The sequence below is a fragment of the Drosophila navojoa genome, chromosome 3 (assembly GCF_054131105.1).
Source record: "Drosophila navojoa isolate 15081-1374.11 chromosome 3, UAZ_NAV_1.0, whole genome shotgun sequence".
Classification (NCBI taxonomy): domain Eukaryota; kingdom Metazoa; phylum Arthropoda; class Insecta; order Diptera; family Drosophilidae; genus Drosophila; species Drosophila navojoa.
In genome coordinates this window covers 19692940-19711843 of record NC_142891.1, presented here as the reverse complement: position 1 = coordinate 19711843, position 18904 = coordinate 19692940, and the positions used below count along the sequence as shown (strand labels likewise).

The window sequence follows — 18904 nt, the reverse complement described above, 5'->3', positions numbered from 1 at the left end:
TCATACGCCACGGTTGTAATACTTCTTACACCAAAATTGGTGCAGCACCTCTGAATCAAAAACAAATATTAAATTTATGAAAAAAAAAAAAAAGTTTGTAGGTCAACGTATACAGTTTTTCTGCTCGAAATGTATTTAACTCGCTGTGTTAACCAAAGAACAGCTGTTCTCTGGCTTTAGGTACTTAACAGCACTACAAGCGCGTTCCATTGTGAATGGCCAGTTCTACGTGAGTGTCAGAGAGCAAGGTGAGCGTGTGTATGTGCAGTGTGTGTGGAGGAATATATATATATTTTGTTTGCACTAAACATAAAATACAAAAATATATATAATTAGCTAGAAATGTCCTACCTGGCCAGTTTCAATAATGACAGTGCAAAGCAAATACTTATGGATATAATACGCACAGTGAATCAGCCGGAGAACTCTAAAAAACTATCTGAAGCAAAAGCGTCAGCGGGCAAAGAAATGATTCTTATGATGCAGCACGTCTTTCCACTGGTCATGCAGCTGCAGCTGGAGGTAATCAAAGCGCATGGCTTTCCCGGCAATCGCGAGGGTCTCGTCCAGTTCTCGCAGCTCATACGCGAAATGGAACGCGACGACATGGAAATCGCACGCCTGCGCAGCCAGATCCGAGCTATTTACTTGCCACCTATAGCTATTAACACTACCAACGATATACTCATCTGAATGGTCTATTCTCTGAGCACATTAAAGAGACTGCAATAGTATTAAGTACAACAGTGTTTTTTTAAATTGTATTTCGGGTTTGATGTACAAAGTTTGAATTTTAACGCTAAAGCTGGGCTCTGATGTGCCTCTGATATCTGGCATAATGCAATAGTCCAGTACAATTTATGTTAATTACAAAATTATTTAACCAGTTACCTCGGGTACATCTGATTTAAGCCTAAGTAACATGGCGTTTCTATTAAATAAACAAGAAATCAAGAATTATGCTGGTGCAATTTGTTCATATAGCACAATAACAGTCAAATTTCGTACGATAAATTAAGAAATTGTTTCAATACCTTAATTACTTATAGTCTAAAAAATTGTTTTGTATTGTTTCCTTTTCTTTTAGGTTTCTTTAAGTTTATATACATATCAAGTAGGGAGCTGCCTTTTTACAATGACTACCCACAATTATCATAAGGCGAGAGCTTAGCTTAGACTAATTTTGAGAGTTAAGAATAGCCAATCTGCATTAGCGAGCCACATCGCTGTGTGTGCTCTCGATGGCTTCTCCATTCCTGTTTTTAATGTCGTCTGTGGTCAGTTGAACTGGATTGATATGGCTCAGGTCATTGCCGTTCAACTTCTGCCCCAAGTGCTGCAGCTGATTGGCAAAATGTGCATCCTCCACACTGTCCACATCGTTTGTGATTGACAACGACATGGGCGACATAGGGGTGAGCGGCGTTCGGGGCGTATTTGTGGCGCACAGCTCCTCGATAGTGGAATCACTTTGAGTCGATGGTGACGTGGAGCGCGATCGCACCGGATATGCATCATCCAGTGGCAGGGCGTAGCCCTGCATTATTAACATATCGCCAATGTTCACCTCACCGCCTTCGGTGGGATCGAACAGCTCCACGCCGGGCAGTGGTGTTCCATCTCGTGTGGACGCATTGGCGGCGCTCGTCACCTTCGGACGCTCCTTGTAAGTGACCACCCGTGCGATCAGCTTGCGCCAATGGGCAACTGTTTGTCCAAATTATAACACTTATAAAAATGTTCGATTCGATGCGAAAAGGAAATGATATTTACCCTCTGTGAATTCCTCGAACTTGCTTATAGATGCCTTTTGCCAGGTGTTAGGTTCATCTACAATAGTTGATTTCACGTTAGCCAAGAAACACTCAACTGCCTGGAACCTGGAAGCATTTTAGCAGCCATTACTAGGGGATACATAACCCAAATATTTGATTTACCAACCTTAGGGTTAGGAAATCGGTGCGTAGCTCGCAAATGTCTGCTGGAGAGATATATTCACTGTCGCCGTAGTCCACAAAGTACAGATCGATGACCTGCTCATTCGGATTATACTGATTGGGCATAATGTCTACGATCTCGGCGCGATACCATTTCTCATCGAACTTAAAGACAGCGGCCACGATCTGGCCAATGTACGGCGAGGTCAGTTGGTGCTTGGCGCGATTCTCGGCATTGCTGTAGTAGGTGGTCATCTCCTTGACCATGTCGTCCAGCTTCTTTGACTGCGGGCCCACCAGCTGCACCCAGAACTTTGTGGGCGATGCAACTGCCGAGACGTACACTTCCATGGGCTTGTCATCTCCACGAGAGGCCATTAGCTTGTCTCGCGGCGGCTGGGAGCTGAGCGACGTCTGCGATGAGTACACGCTGGAGGTAAGACTGTAGCTGGGCGAACGTCGTGGTTCGCGATGCTGTTCCACCTCATCGACAGCCAGTCGCAGCTGCTCGTCCTCCTCGATTTGGTCGTCCAGCAGCTTGCGGGCGATGTTCACCTGCTTCTGGTTGCCAACAATGATGATCTTGGCCTTGCCATTGCGTCCATTTAGATCGACGCTGAGCTTAGCCAATGATGTTCGGCTAATGTCCTGTATTATCTCGCCTCCGCGTCCACTGATCCTGTTGGCCAAACGCAGTGGTACCTGCAGCTCCATCTTGACGATGGGCGCACGCTCAATCTCCTTGATGAGCATAACACGAGCCGCCTTAACCGCATCGGGCAAGCCGTTTATGTCGCAGAACTTATGGGAGTTGTCCTTATCGCTGGGAATAACAATGGTCAACATTATTTGTATTTTGCTTAATATCGATAACAAACAAAGAGAGAGAAATTGAGCTCTTTCTCTTCTCTTTATCTGCCTAAGACTTGTGTCAAATATTTACCGTAATCTTATCTTTGCCCCGCTCTTTTCCTCAATCAGCTTAATGTTGGCGCCGCCGCGTCCAATAATCAACGGTACATGGTCATTGTCCACAACGATTTTGAGACAAATTTCCTTTTGCTGTGGTTTCTGTTTCTGCATTTGTTCCTGTTCCCCCGCTGTTTGCTTGTTCGTGCCCGTTTCATCCGTGCCGTCATTGCGGGACTTGAAGTAGGCGTAGAGCATGGCACTACCCAGCGAACAGAGGCCAAAGCCTAGCAGTAATTTGTAAGTGGGCGTGCCGGCGAAAGGCGTATTGCGTAACATTCTGTCTTATTGAATGTGTTTACTGTGTGGATGATGATGTGGATGATCTTTCTTTCTTTTCGTCGTCTCGCGCCTTACCTTCGGCGCTGTAGCATGGAGGACACCGTACCGTCAAACTGAAAGTAGAGATCAAAGCAAAACTCTTTTCAAGGTCCACATTATATGCTAACGGTATGTTGCGTGATTAACTAGGCGCTATTTGCGGCTCAGGGAATCAATAAAAGAAAATAAATGAATACAAATAATCAACCGCGACAATGAGTGCCTCCCCACCGCTCGAACTTAAGCATGGGTTTGCTTAATGAAGCGCGTCATCTTCTATCCTCTACTGGTTGTTATATAATACTCTTATCACTAACAATTCAACAAGATGTTAATGAAATAATGCAAAAACAATATAAATGTTTCATAGATTTTTTGATTTTTTCTTTTTTTTTTTTGGCAGGTAGATACACAAATGACAGCACCAAAACAAATAGCCATGTGACGCTTACGTTTACACTGCGCTACAAAAGTCGCAATACATACTCACAGAACTATCACAGAATATCACTGCATTCGCAATTACAGTGATTCCCAATATTTGTACAGCATCTGTGACAAATAACAAAAGATTTTGACAGCTACTGCTTGAATAGTTTGTGGGACAACAATGTGAGAATTAGACTCGTCAAATTTGATGTGCACTCTCAATGGATCACGTAACGCATGCGGAAGAGCACATTGGAACTGAGAGCTTTCAATTCGAAGTTCGCTCAGAGCGCTTTGCACTTGTCCTTCGACGAACAAGTTCATGCACTTTATCAAACACTGGTTAAGCAGCTCACACTGCAGATTATGCTGAGCAAGCAGAATTTTTCCGAGTTCTATCTCTATTCGAGAGGCATAAGGAAAAATGCAATTAGAATATGAATATAAATATTTATATGCTGATATAGACACCAGCTGAAAGTGCGCCTTATAGATTTTTCTTGAAGCTGCTGACCTTGATATTGAGTTTTAGGTGTTGATTTTAGTTTAGTCGTTTGTTTTTATTAAGCTTTGCTTCGATATTGCATTCATATGCAAAGGAACGCTTCAGTTCAATCAAGCGTTTTATTGGATAGGTTCGGTATCGTTCGGAATCGTTTCGTTTATTTTTAATAATGAGGCAAACAACAATAAAAACTCGACCGAGCGACGAGCGCTCGCTTGTCCGGCTCGCTTTGTTCAATATAAATAACTGTTGCAATAATTTGAATTTTCCCTCAACAGACGCCGTTTTGCTCAATGGCGTCAGCTGTTTCTGTTGCTCACTCTCTTTTTCTATCTCTCACTCTCTCAATCGCACTCGCTGCTTTCTGTTGTTTTCATTGTGCATTTCGCCGGCTCACTTCATGAACAACAACAACTGGAACAACATAAACATGAATGGCATAGGGAAGCAAAGATTGAGGTATAAAAAGTTATGACATGACAAAACAGAAATAATTAAAGTATTGAGAGCGAGAGAGCGCCTTAAGCCAGAGAGCTTCAAATGCAAAGTATTTCAGCGTTGTGCGTTCAAATCTAAATTTAGTTAAATGACATAATAAGCCGTTGGTTGAGTGTTAAAGTTCTGTTTTGTCTACAATTAAAGGATGTCTCTCAAATCAATATATACGATCTAGCTGTTGAGAAAGGGGTATTTTACAAATGTTGAGCTCTTTAAAGCTCAAATTTCCATAGCATTATACGAACAATAATTGAAATAATTTTGAGGGTCACGCGCTGATAGCAGGTTGATATTATTTGGCAATGTTTCAATTTTCGCAGTTCGCATTGTTGGGACTAAAAAAAAAAACAATATCAGCAACAACAAAATATCGACGTCATATTTAGACAAGGTATTTCGTATTTTAGGAACACATCAAATTCTTCTGATCTATTATTAATCTTAGTCGCTTAGGAGTATTTTTGGCAACATCCATTTACGAGCTTTATTCAACGTTTATTAGCATTTTTAATTTGCAAGCTGCACTCACGATTTTTAATTCCGAGCGAAACCAGCAAAACGTGAATTGGCTTATCTCCCGGACCACTCTAGCACATAAACAGACACCACAACCGACGGCCAACAATAAAAGCGGTGCAAGGGAATGCGTAACAAAGCGTGCGTTGATTGTAATCTCAGTCTGCCCCTTGCTTCCGAAATTCGTAGTTTGCACACACACTTGCGATTTATTTCGCTCTTTCGCCTCTTTGGGACGCACAAACTGCTGAACAATTAATTTGGTAGAACTGATAGATATGTATGGTATATGTATTTAATTCAACGAACAACGTTTATAGTCAAAATAATATAAAAAATTATATAAATTTACACAAAGTGTGATACGCGTACAAAAACGTGTAGAATAGACTTGTATCAAAATTTGACATTGATTCAAATGAATAAACTTTTGAACCGAATGAGCCGAGCGATTAACGTTCATAGATTTAGTTCATTTATCAGGCCAACTTAAATCATATGTTCTTTTAAAGACAATTTACAAATTTTCGATTTAATCACCAATATCCAGTACAAGATTTTAAAAAATTTGCAGCATAGCATATTAAAAGTAAAAATTAGATGTACAATAAAGTAAACAACATATACAATAGTTTTCTATCGACAATCGATACTTTCTATGCCAGTGCTGTAAATATGTGAAATGTTTTGAATTTGAGTCGATTTAACTGCTTTGGCGGCATCTTTTCGCAATGCATGTGTGTGCTTCTATTTTGATATATATATGTATGTATGTAGTTATAAAATGCAGTTGAGCAGCTGTAAGCTGTAGGTCATAATAAACTTAAGCTACGGGCACATGTGCCGTTGTCTAAGTACAATGAACACTTATCAGTTTAAGGCGAACCATATGGCGTGGGCGTATTTCATGTAATTGTTGTTGCAAGTCTGTGAAGAGCAGCTAGGAAATCTCGCGTAAAGCGTTAGGTTTGGTGCCATCCATGTCAAAGCAGCGACAGTTGCAGGACGACACGGGACACTCGGAATTCTGTCTGCAATCAAAAGTGAGACGGGTTACGCAATGCAATTTAAATAATAAGAATATACTTACTTAAACCATTGCACAATGTGCTCGGTGTGGCCGCCGTGGCGACACGTCTGACACCAGGAGAACCACTTGGAGAACGGTTTCATTTGCCAGCCACCCTGCAGCTCCGTTGGCGTCTTATCGCTGGCGCTCGTGTTTATCATGGTGCCCATGTGCATCAGGCAGAGTGAGCAGCGTGGCAGAGGCTTCCGGCAGCTGGGACACGAGGATAAGCGATTCGTGCTGGTGCTGGTGCTGCGGGGTCGCGGCTCATCCAGCAGCGCATTCGACACGGATTTGCCACAGAAATTGCATGACAGGTAGACGGTGCGAGCGCTTCGTGTCGATATATTCTCGATTTTAATATCCAGCTCCGCTCGCTTCTCCCACAGGCCCCAGCTGTTCAGATAGTCCAAGTAGCTGGCCACCCAGTACTGGATACGATTGTCTGCGAAATGCTCGTTGTGGAAGTAATTGATGGCCACCAGGGCTACCGTTTGCACATCAAAGCTGGCATCCATGTAGGCCTGCAGTATATTGATGCCATCCAAGGACGCGCCGGTCAGCAGCAATCCATTCAGGTCGCCGCATTCGATGCAGCGCTGAATGCGCTGCTTGATGTACTCTGTGAGCTTCGTTTCCGATAGGTATTTGCAGGCGAAGGCCACGCGATCTGCCAGAGAGATACCCTCCTCCCGAAGCACCGCATCGAAATTGTCCCCCTCCATGGTGAGGAATGAAAAGATGGCCCGCAAGTGCGGATCCTGAATTTGCATGTTCGCGCTGGAGCGCTGGTTGCGCCACGTCGAGCTGCAGCGATCCGCATTGAAGCTGGACAGCGCAATCGCCGTGATCCGATACATGCTTGGATCGCGCATCTTGTCCGCCGCCCGGGACAATATATTGCAAGCGGCCAGCACCTTCAAATGGAATACACAGATCATGGCCGCCCGACTGAACTCCTTGTTCGCATACAGCTCGTCGATGAAGCGGTCCAGCTCGTGCTCAAATGACCAGCCGCATAGCTTCAGAGCCTTATCCCGCTGCTCGCTCCTGTAACGGTGATGAACGGATGATGAAATGGTATAAGGATTAGCTGCGGTTCTGTCGCGCTTACCTATAGGAAACCAGTTTGTTTGAGTTGTTGATGCCGTCGGGCCACTGCAGCAACTGGGATTCAATGCGCGAGCTGGCCATCAGCGCCTCCGAGGTGTGGCCCAGGTTGATGCCGAGCGTGGCCTTCAGGCCCGTCAGGCGCTCCTCGCTGTGCATATTGTTGAGGGTGGCCCAAACGTTGCGCAGATACGGACTCAGATGGAGTTCAGCGAGTCGCGTGTTGTCCGGCTTAATGCCGTAGTCCAGCATCGCTCGCTGTCGCGTCTCTTCCAGCAGATTCTCTTCGAGCAGCTCGCGCTCCAGAAAATCAAAGCTCAAGGAAGAGCCGACGTTGTATTCGTTCAGCGTGCTGCCGGCACTGTTCGTGATGCAGCTGCTCGTCGCCTGCGTCGGCTGCTGGCTGTTTGTGGATGACCCAACGTTCGCGGGAGCATAGAGAGGACGCTGCATTAGCAGCGGCAGCTTGCTCCGATTACTGAATGCCGTATGCAAGCTGGCTGGCAGCCGGAATTCTAATATATTGAGGGCATCCGCCAGGAGCAGAGCTCGCTCAAAGTCGCGTGGATGCCAGGATAGCCAGTTGACTGCGGCAAACTTGCCGCTGTGCTGATACTTGGCTGGCAGGGGGCTGATCTGGCGCTTCACATGGTAGACGTCGCGGCAGGACTCGTTGTCCACGCTGCGAATGTCGTAGAGCGTGATGTACGGCGAGTCGCGCTGCAGCGACGACAGCAGTGACGTGCGCGTGGGGCACCAACTGATCTGCATGTGATTCCTGGACGACTGAATCTGTCTCAAGGGTCGCTCGATGGCGCGCAGATCCCACAGCATGATCACGGAGTCCACATAGCTGCACAGATAGTTGCCATTGGGCGCCACGGACAGGCCCTGCACTGTCTTCGTCTGTATGGACTGGCAGGTGGTGTTGCTCTCTACAATGAGACGTAGAAGAAGAAGAATAGATATTAAATTGGCATCAACCATATAAATTTGCTTAAATTACGCCGCAAATCGAAGAGCTTGATCAGTTTCTGGCTCATTCCAGCGATGAGCATACGATGATTGTGGTCCCAGCATAACGAATTTGCCGCCTCGGCCAGGCCAAAGAAATTCGCAGTTTCCTTGGGCACGCCCCGTTCAATGTCCCAAATCGTGATGCAAGAATCGGAGCGATGTCGATCGTGGCCAATGGCCAATATATTTGCATCGAGTTCGTTCCAGGCAAGACACGTGCACATGCGCTGCTGTCGGGGTGCTGCAAAGAGATGACAAGAAAAAAATTCGAATTGATAAATGCTTTATGGGAGACGTAGACGCTATATCGCCATACTGTACTCCCAGCTGCTGTCGTAGGTGTCGCGGAAGTTGCAGATGCCGATTTTGCCATCGGCTAGGCCGACGGCAATGATCGGCTGGTCACTGTGATAGGAGGTGGCCACGCAGCGAGCGTACTGATAGCGCGTCTCGTTGGACAGAAAGTTGACCGGAATGTAGGGCAAGCGACTTTTCTGGGTTGTGTCCTCTTTGCTGCGAACTTCGTACAAATTGATTTCCTGGCCCCAGGAGACGAACTTGTCGGGGAAGTTGGGAAACCAACTGATGCCGTGTATGTTGCCGCTCATCTTTGAGCGATGTTTTGCATTTAGTGGCTCAATCTAATTGCGTCGCTTCTTATCAGTAACAAGACGGGAAAAAATAATAATAACCAAACAACAAAACAGCTGATAGTGCAGCTAGGAATGAGCGAATAAGCTAACAGCGCCGGCCCAGCTCAGCTGTTAACATGTGGAGCAAATCTGTTAAATGTGTGTGCAAATTTACTCTGACAACTACCATTTGTGTTTTTATGATTTAACGAATACAATAGGACTACCGTCCTAAGTTGGCTAAATAGGCCTCTTAACACCAAATTTGGTGATAAATTATATATATATATATATATGGTTTGTGTGCTTCGTTTATTTGCTTAAATCATACAAAACGAACTGCAGATGGCGCTCGCGTGCCCAATTACAATTGAATAAATCCGAGCTTTGGCGTATGTATGTATAGTTGGCTGCAGATGGCGCCAGCTTTCAAATTAAAACATGAAAATGAGCGAACATGAGACAATTCGCAATTGGCCCTAATATACATTACATATTGTATTTATGTATTATTTATTTTGCTCTCCGACCATTCGACCATTCGACCAATAATCTATTGTTCCACTCGAATGCACACATATGTAACGGATAGGCGTAAGCATAAGAACTCTAAAAGGTGCGCTCAGGTAACTACTCAAGTGAATCAACATAATTGTCATTAACTCGTATATATGTATGTAATTATTCACATATGCTCATATTGATATATACGCTGGGCGACTTGGCTGCCCAGAGTGAAGCGCTGGTAGTTTCAATCTTTGCTCTTTGCGGTGTTGCGGCATAGTTCGGTTATTTCATATGAAAATTCACATATTTGTTGTGGGATTAACGAGTGCTGTTGAAAATTAATAACTCTGTATAATTTCGTGCTGTGTATTGATTGAAATTGTCATGCCAATTCAATTGAGATATTATAAAAACAGCAATCATAACAACAACAACAACAACAACGACAACAAAAGCGCATCGCTTTGTGCACTCATATTGCGTCATGCGGTGCACAGCGGAAGCGGAAACAAAACAGCATCAAAAATGGCAGCCTATAATGGCGACCCCCTCATCCCGACAGGCATTCGGGCCAGAATGCGGCTGGTCAGTAATGTCACATGTATTCATAAAATATCCATCTATCAACGAGCTGAGCTCGATTTGTCCAAGCCCTTAATTGACTTCGTTTATAAAAAGGATATCAAAAGGATATCCTTGTAGTATTCATAATCAAGAAGGGCACGGGTCGCGTCACTAATTATTATTCGAATATTTTCAACTAATTTCAATTGTTCAAGCAAAAACTATGAATTGGCGCAAAATGGAAAGCAGCCCAAATTTGATTTATTTTACTTTATCCATTGCGTGTACCTACATATATATTATAAATATTTCTAAATTTTGGTGTATGGATGCTGGCTACAAATCAGCGCAAATCATAACCATATTTGACTAATTTATTTGTGCATGCAAAATGTGAATCGGGGCTTAACAATGCAAACAAATCATTGATTCTCATTTATTTCACTATAGATACGCGAAATTAAATCACTGCGATTACAATATCAATATCTATACAAAATAGATAGCTAAATGGTGCAGATGTCTAGCTTAATGAGCTTTTCAATATATTTCCAATCTCTGAGAGAATGGAATTATGATTATTATAAATCAACAATATTATATTTATCTTTGAGAATGTTCTCTATGATTGAAACTTGGCATCGAGTCTATCCATATGGAAATAATATAGATATAGATTTGGATAGGGATAAATAAAAATATACTTCTCGCTCACTCTAGCTCTATATATATTTAACACATTCGTTAAATGTTTCCCAACTGCCGTATGAAATTCCATGTCATTTGTTGCATATTTATGGGCTTTAGGCAAAGGAGTGTCATATATCAATTTTGCGCCGTTTAGCGCTATGCGCTACGCCTATGAAAAAACGCAGAGGAAGAAGAAGGTGAAGTGTGCGTAAAAAATGATAATAATAATAACAAGCGCCAATGAAATTGCAAAATTAATGCCTTCCATGTAAATATATGGCATGAATATTTCATGACAACGAGCCAAAGCTTAAAAGCGAATGAATGCGACTTGACGAGCAGTTACCCTGTAAAACTAAATGCTTTTGAATTTTCTCTCCAGGCTGTAGTAACATGAGTTGAAATAGAATTAAAAGTAGTAGTATGATTTTTCATTGAAAACATTAATCGAGAAAACAAATAAAAACTGTATGATAATATATGCCAAGAGAATACTTATAATAGAATACATAAAAAATACAATTGGAGGTCTATTGAATATAAGATATATTTATTTAAATTGGCGCTATGCAATTACAATAACCTTCATATAGTCACTTCCATTAATGGATTTTTTGCTTAATATTTTTTTAATCGGTTAATAATATTTAAATATTTCCATGCATAAATATACATTTTTTTTTATTATAATTTATAAATTATTATTATAAATTTTAATTTTAATTTAAATTATTATTATAATTTTCCAACTAATCAGGTTATCTAATTTCACTCACACTTTCTGTTCATTCCATACTTCCCACTGCGGTCAAATTACAGGGTATATCAGCAGCAGCAACAACGACTGGTCCCGTGCGAGCATTTAACTTAAATGGGTCGTGTCTTATGACTCGCTTCGCTGTTCGTCATCGTATTTATGCATTATTTATATTTGTTTTTAAAATGCGCATTGTTGTTGTTGATATTGTTGTTGTTTTCTCTCAGTGTATGCGTGTGTATTTTGTGTGTGATTTTTGCGCTCGTATCGAGTATTTATCTTTTATTTCATTTTGTCATTTGCGAGCATATTAAAAAAATATACACATATAAATATATGTGCATGCATTCATATTTATGCAACACAAACGCAGCGAAATTGCACTCAAATGGGGAAGACAGCAAAAAACGCAAAATTATTCGCGGCGCCCGTGCATATGCAACACTTTTTTATCATTATTTTTATCAGTCACACATTCGCATGGGTGTATGTGAGGGCATCGGAGAGAGAGAGAGAGATAGAGAGATACATATATAAAAATGGAGAGAGAGAGTGAGTGAGAGAGAGGAGGAAATGGGCTTGATTTAAACTTAATTGTCTAGAGTATAAATACGAATTTAGCAAACCAAACTAAAAATAAAAAAATATAATAATAATAAGTCATACGTTTTAAATACATTTTAAGGAAATAACAAAAAAAAAAAATAATAAATAAATAAATAAAAAAATAAATTAGTAAATAAATAGCAGACCAATTTATTTATATAATTTGTGTACATTCTTCATTCAAGTCGAAGAACTTTTTAGTAGAAAATATATATTTAAGATTTTGGAGAAAGTCATGTCGACACTGTCTATATCTAAATAAAGTTGCTTATATTTAATTTAATTTAACTTCATCTGCATTTACTTTCTATACCACATTCCGTTTTAACTTTGATTTCTTTGATTATTTTCGTTTATTTCATTTGAAAATAAACTTTGCATTGCTTTTAACTGCAGCGCCAATTTCAAATTTATGTGCCCATGTTGCAGACACAAATGCAATGACAATGCGACTCGCTCCCTCTTTGTTGTTGTAAGCGAGTGCGAGGGTGGCTTCGAGAGTTGGAAAGCGTGTATATAAAAAACATGCAGATAGAGATACCCAATTCGGCACACCAATTTGGCACCTCTGAAGATCTATAAAAAGGTCTAAAGGGATTTTTGTAATTCAATTGTGATAAAAATTTTGCTATAAAGTCGTGTTTAAATTTTTTTTTTTTTTTTATTTTTTTATTATTTTTTTTTATACTTTTAGCTTAAAATTTTTTCGGTTCTAAAGTTTAAAATATCTATTAATTTTTCTTAAAATTATTTATTTGTTTATCTTCTTATTAAGACAGATAGAAAAGAAATCAACCTTCATGCAATTTTATAAAAAACGATTTTTTTTTACTATTTATTAGATTTTATATATTCACAACTGCTTGAGTTACCCAGGCCAAAATTATTGGGTCTGTCGTTGCTGCTCGGTTGCTGCCTCGTTGTTGTTGTTGTTGTTGTTGCTGCTGTTGTCGGCAATTCTAGCCAACGTTGTCGTTGACACTTCCTGTTTTTGTTTTGTCCTTTGCTGCGCTCGACTCGCGACTGCGAATCGCGTTTTAAAGTGCAATTTTATGAGCCGTTAACAGCACATTATATATGTATGTGTATTGCATGCAGTCGCATACACACACACACACACACACCTACACCTAGAACGATGCTGTGCTGTGTGAAGGTCCCATAGATTAAGTTATTGTTGATTTGCAGATTTGACAATTTATTGAAGCAGAAAATTCGCAATTTTACAAATTTATTGCATAGAACGGATAAATGGAGCGTATGGGAAATAATGTTTATTTAGTTTTGTAAACACTTTGTAGTTGTGTTGTTGTTGTTGTTTAAGAGATTTGACAGCTGGACATAAGCACGTTATTCAACACTGCAACGACATACAAATTAATTGGAAAACATATCGAATACACGACTGACCACGCCCAAGAGACAGAGACAAAGAGTGTGTGTGAGAGAGAGAGAGAGATATGGAGAGTGCGGCCAATCTGATAATTTATGAATTTGGTAATAAACAAAAATATTCGCTTTAATTGCTTTTTTCTTGGAACATACAAACAACGCAGCGCCAGTGTTGCGCAGTAGCATGGCAAGTGTGAATTAGTGTTGCGAATTGCTTTGATTTATATTATTTGATTTATTTTGCTTACCTTTAAACAGTTATTCTTTATAAATGATAATTATTTTTCCTTAAGTTTATGAATAAAGTTTAGTCTGTTATTAGAATTTAAAATTGGTTTTGCTTAATATATATATATATTTTTATTATATATATTTTTATTATATATATATTTTTATTATAGATTTGAGTTCTTGTACCACTAAGAGAAATACCACATAACCAAATTATTTAGTTTATACATGCCATCTAAATACTTCTAAGATAAGATACCACTAAGAGAAATAGCATATAACCAAATTATATAGTTTTATACATGCCATCTAAATACTTCTAAGATACATATCTATTGAATTTACCTTGTAGCTATTATCTCTCTGTCTCTCTCTTATTATCTTTGTCTCTCCCACGTCCACACATTATTTCTCTCCTGCTTGTTTTCTCTGTCTCCCTCTTCCCCTCTCTCTCTCTCTCTCTCTCTCTCTCTCTCTCTCTCTCGTTCTCTCTGTCTCATTATTGATTAACTTTTTTCCTGCCATTGATTTATCCTGGTTTCTCTCACTTCAATCGAATGTATAGCCATCTTATTTATTATTAATATATTTTATAATAACTGCAACATTTTTTTAAAATATAAACTTAATTTGTATTTGTATCCACTCGCATTTTAAATATCCGCTTGATTTTCAGCTAAATAACATTTGCTAGAACTTAAATGTGTTGCTAACGATAAGTGTGTGTGTCACGGCACGACACGACATCCACTCTGCCACGCCCCAGTCATTATGGCCGCCCACTGCGTGCCATGCAAATTCGATTTTAATAATTGAAATTTATCTAGCTGCAAAAATGTTGATGCCTTGCAAGCTGCTCGCAAAATGTGTGCAGCATACTTTATAGCAGACATACATATAGATATACATGTATGTATCTCTGTGTGTGTGTGTGTGAGCTTAAATTTGAGTAAATTAAATTGCTTTTTAATGGTCGCTGAGCATGGCGTTTTTGCTGGATTCGCTTTTCGGCACGATTGATTTGGCAGTTAACACGCATCAAAAGTGGGCGACAAATAATCTAAAGCGAAATTATTTCAGCAATTGCAAATTGCTGTCTGTCAACGCCTTCACAGTTCACAGTGCACACTGGTGGTGCTGTGGTGCTGCTGTGGTGGCTTGCTGGTCTATTGCAAAAGCATGCCACTTCAGCCTGTCGTTCACTGTCGCTGATCGCATGTTAAGCTGACGCTCGACATGACAAGCACAGCACAGTGCGGGCAGGCGGGCAGGCGGCCAGGACACAACAGCAGAGACATGCAACACATCCTTGCTCAACTTGCTACATCTGTGTAGCTGTGGTGCGTGTTTGCCAATTTCTATTTGCCATGCATTCGACACTGCCACTGCCACTGGGATTGCAACTTGTGGCATTGTCTGGCAGCGTCTCTTCTGCTGAGGCGACAAATTGACAAACGCCTCGCAATCGATCTGACTAACTTATTAATAATTCGAATTTATGAGCCACGTCCAAACGTCAATTCACTTCAATTGCATTTCTTTCAATTTGCCATAGGCTTCGTCAGCTTTGCTGGCTGGCTTCTCACTTTGTATCAATTTCCATTCGGCTTGAATGGAGTATAACATGTTTGAGGGATGCCCGCTAACTCAATGAAGCCAGGCTGATGACTAATTGCTCGATGGAAATGTACGCTGATTGCGGGGTATAATGACATATATGTTTATAGTGTATGACGGACCAAGCTGAAATTTCGCATCCAACAGGTTTAAATGGAAAATCCTAATAAATATTGAAAAATATAATAATATTATTATTAGGGCTGTCCATATTAGACAGACCGATCTGGCAATTCTACAGGTTTGCTCATACTTGACAGACCTATATTTGATTTTTATTTAATAATAAAAATACAATATTTTTTGTATGTTGACGATAATATGATATCTCTCAAATGTCCACCTGGAGTCTGTAAGACATATAGTGCCTCTTTGTCAAAGGATATACATAGGGTTGCCAGATGGGTTCGATGAGCTCCGGAATCAGGGTACATTATTTATTTATTAACCAATAAATATATACTCAATATTTTCTGCAATCTATCTCAATGTATATATATATAACTGTACCTATCTAAATCTATCTATATATACATATTTATCCCGGCATTTGGTTGACACCAGAGTATCTGCAAGTCGGGTAGACTCGAGTGTCTTAATTACCTTGCCTTCCCTTTAAATAAACAATGTACGAAAATTAATTGAAAATTTCTTAAATAATTTGCATACTGCTCTCAAATTGTTCCTATAATATTTTTTCATTATTATATATAATATTAATTAAATGTAAATAAATGGAAAATCATTTACTTCGGGCTTCTCATCAAATTTTTGTTTACATCTCTCCTATGCTTAATTAAATCCAACTCTTTTACAATATGCTCGTTAAAAGCGCAATCAATTGCATTTAAAAAATATTTCCTCTTCCAAATATGCGGCTAACAATTTTTCATATTTTTAATGAAATCCAACGCAAAAAATCAAATATAATAAAAGAGAGAAAGACACTCTAAAAAAATATAACGAATTGAAATTCAATATTTGCTGTGTTCATTTTATAATAATATATACAAAATATTTGTGATGCTTGGTAAACAAGGTGAAAAGCTCAGTGCAATTTTCGGTCTGGCTGACTGACTGCTAGACACCCTGTATTCTTTTTGATAGCATACAACGGCATATGTGAAGCTGTCACAAATGAAACTCTAAATGGAAATATAATATAAATTTTAAGCTCGATCAACTTACAGATGAAATGCGATTTACCCTACTTTGTTGCCTAAATGCCTACAGGGTATATCGAAATGTCGGTAGCGTACGAAGCAGCGTACGAAAAAGGAATAAAATCAAGGGTATGCCAATATGTAAAACAATTTTTTGTTGCCAATACAACGTTTGCATAACAAGGCCTTTCCCCGAATATACGACCGCCACGCCCCACTCCCACTCCCACGGCAGGCTGGTGTATATGACATCTTTATTGTTTACTTGCTCCACATTGCCACCACCAGGGGGCGCGTCGCCAGCAACGCCGGAATTGCGCTTGTAAATTATAATTCAATTAATGGATTTGCGCTGCGAACTAATTTGCGTACCCCAAGGAGCGGGCGGAGAGTGGCTCCAGCTTCGCTCGCCTCTGTGAGTCATCTTTTTGGCAACGTATGAGCGCGAGCAACAACAACAACAACAATTGGACAATTTGATGCGTTGAAAATCCGGCGAAAATCCATGAGAGCCGTAAAAAAGCTCGACAAAAATCTCGTGTGGTTGTTAAAATTTTTCGCCGTGCTAGCAGACAGGCGGGACGGAGGCGGTGTGAGCTGGCTTGACTTTTATTTTTTATGTTTATTGGCGCTTATCGCTGCCTACCTGTCCACCCTGCCCTGCCCTGCCCTGCCCGGCCCACCCACCTGACGGCAAGAGGGGTCCTGTCATTAGAGTCATGGCGCCAAGATGAAAAAGAGTAAACACGGCGATGAAAAAACGTTAACCACTCTCTTGGGCAAGCATGTGAGTGTAGCTGTGTGTGTGTGTGTGTGAGTGTAGATATGCGTGTGTGTGTGTGTGTGTGTGGATGGGTGTGGAGTTGAAGCGTGCTTTGCTGGCTCATAACAAAACGCGAGTTACACACAATTTAAGTGCTTCTCTCGCTCTCACTCTCCCTCACTCTTCTTCAGTCTGTCTGTGTGTGTGTGTGTCTGCATGTAACTTTATTAGCAGTCTTTCGACTCTACATGTTACCTTGTCAAAGTTATGAAAATGGCTGGGGAATGAAGCCCCTTGCCGCCTCTTGCCGTGCCCAGCTCTTCCCTCTCCTCCTCTTCTCTTTGCTGTGAAAATTATTTTTCGACTCGGTCGCACAATAGCAGCGCCAACTTTGCCTACTTTAACTCTTTAGCAAAATATTGCTATAAATAAGTTAAGCCACGCATGTATACAACAATAACTGAATAATCTAGTAAGACTCGAGTTTTTGGTCTTGAGCAAACTTAGTTGTTGCCATTGTATTGCTTTATGCTAGGTGAGTTAGATTTGTGGATTTGATGACTGCCCAGTCAGAGCTCTAATAATTATTCAGAATTTTCGGCATATTAGAGCTTATGCTATTATAATTGATGCTTTAGATTTTATACTTGCTTTACATACTTTGGGACTCTACACATTGTTTCTCTTTAGAAAGCACGACATCGGGTGCTTCGCTCTCTCAGGTCCAACCTAAAGCAGCTGTAGCATTAGAGGAATAACTTAATACTGAAAATACTGCCGTCTATTACATATTCGATACTTCATTCTCATTGAATTGTCAATCGGCTCATAGTGCACAGCATCGATTAGCTTTAGATTTGTGTCAGATGTCGGCGCATATTAAATATTTTTGATTGACTATTCGATCTATTAGGAATGCTTATTGATGTCCTCTTATGTTAGCTACGACACTCATTTGCATTTCCTTGGAAATATCTGAAAAGGCAATCAATCAAAACGGCCAGGAATCATTAGTTGACTTCGTCTGGCTGGCTGGTCAAAGCCCATAGGAATCACAGCATTAAAAGGAATTTCAATTACGAAACCAAAAATAAAAAAAAAAAAAACGAAAACAAAAATGCAAAAAATCTCATTTCAGGACATCAGGCACGCAGCTAGCTGTGTCGGCTCCTTGGGGTGCTTTATGCATTATTCCAGGTGCTATAGCTATATATTTTCTTTAATATTTTTGCAAATGATGCGACAAGACGATGCTCGATAAAATCTCAGCGCGTTCGCGTTCCACAATGCTTGTGGGTCATTTAAATGCAGATTGCAATGAGTCGTGGACCTGTGCAGGCTGCCAAGGATCTCAGCTGGGCTGGGGCTGGGCGATGCTCTGCCGGCATTTGCATAATGGCGGCGACACATTGCAGCGGAAGCGGAAACCCAAAGTCAGCTCACTTGCAGCTGTCCATGAGTCGTGCTTATGACTGCTTGAGCAGCCTGAGCGTCCAGCCTGTGCGTCCAGCCATCGTGCTCCCCAACATGCCCTTCCATTCCACTCCATTCCAGTCCATTCCACCTGCTCAGTGTCGTTGGTAAGCGGAAGCGCATCGCTTTGCTCTCCAT

The 18904-nt window shown here is 40.7% G+C and overlaps 3 protein-coding genes across 4 annotated transcripts; 1 reads left to right on the top strand and 2 right to left on the bottom strand.

The window, feature by feature from the left end:
• Nucleotides 1–342: 342 nt before the first annotated feature.
• On the top strand, nucleotides 343–744 carry LOC115562033 (protein C10). The gene has a single exon (XM_030382749.2). The coding sequence runs from the start codon at nucleotides 343–345 to the stop codon at nucleotides 691–693; it is 351 nt and encodes a 116-aa protein (XP_030238609.1). The 3' UTR covers nucleotides 694–744.
• Nucleotides 733–5565, bottom strand: papi (tudor and KH domain containing protein papi). Of its 2 annotated transcripts, none has more exons than XM_030382747.2 (5): nucleotides 5189–5565; nucleotides 2881–3301; nucleotides 1942–2760; nucleotides 1774–1880; nucleotides 733–1707 (listed from the first exon to the last, which is right to left on the bottom strand). In XM_030382747.2, the coding sequence occupies exons 2-5, from the start codon at nucleotides 3183–3185 to the stop codon at nucleotides 1211–1213; spliced, it is 1728 nt and encodes a 575-aa protein (XP_030238607.1). In that variant the 5' UTR covers nucleotides 3186–3301; nucleotides 5189–5565; the 3' UTR covers nucleotides 733–1210. The 2 variants fall into 2 exon arrangements, with proteins under 2 accessions (XP_030238607.1, XP_089114587.1); XM_089258461.1 differs by lacking the exon at nucleotides 5189–5565 and adding an exon at nucleotides 4171–4423.
• Nucleotides 5566–5974: 409 nt separating this feature from the next.
• On the bottom strand, nucleotides 5975–9098 carry mio (GATOR complex protein mio). The gene is made up of 5 exons (XM_030382745.2): nucleotides 8688–9098; nucleotides 8361–8612; nucleotides 7359–8289; nucleotides 6266–7294; nucleotides 5975–6206 (listed from the first exon to the last, which is right to left on the bottom strand). The coding sequence occupies exons 1-5, from the start codon at nucleotides 8977–8979 to the stop codon at nucleotides 6116–6118; spliced, it is 2595 nt and encodes an 864-aa protein (XP_030238605.1). The 5' UTR covers nucleotides 8980–9098; the 3' UTR covers nucleotides 5975–6115.
• Nucleotides 9099–18904: the final 9806 nt, after the last annotated feature.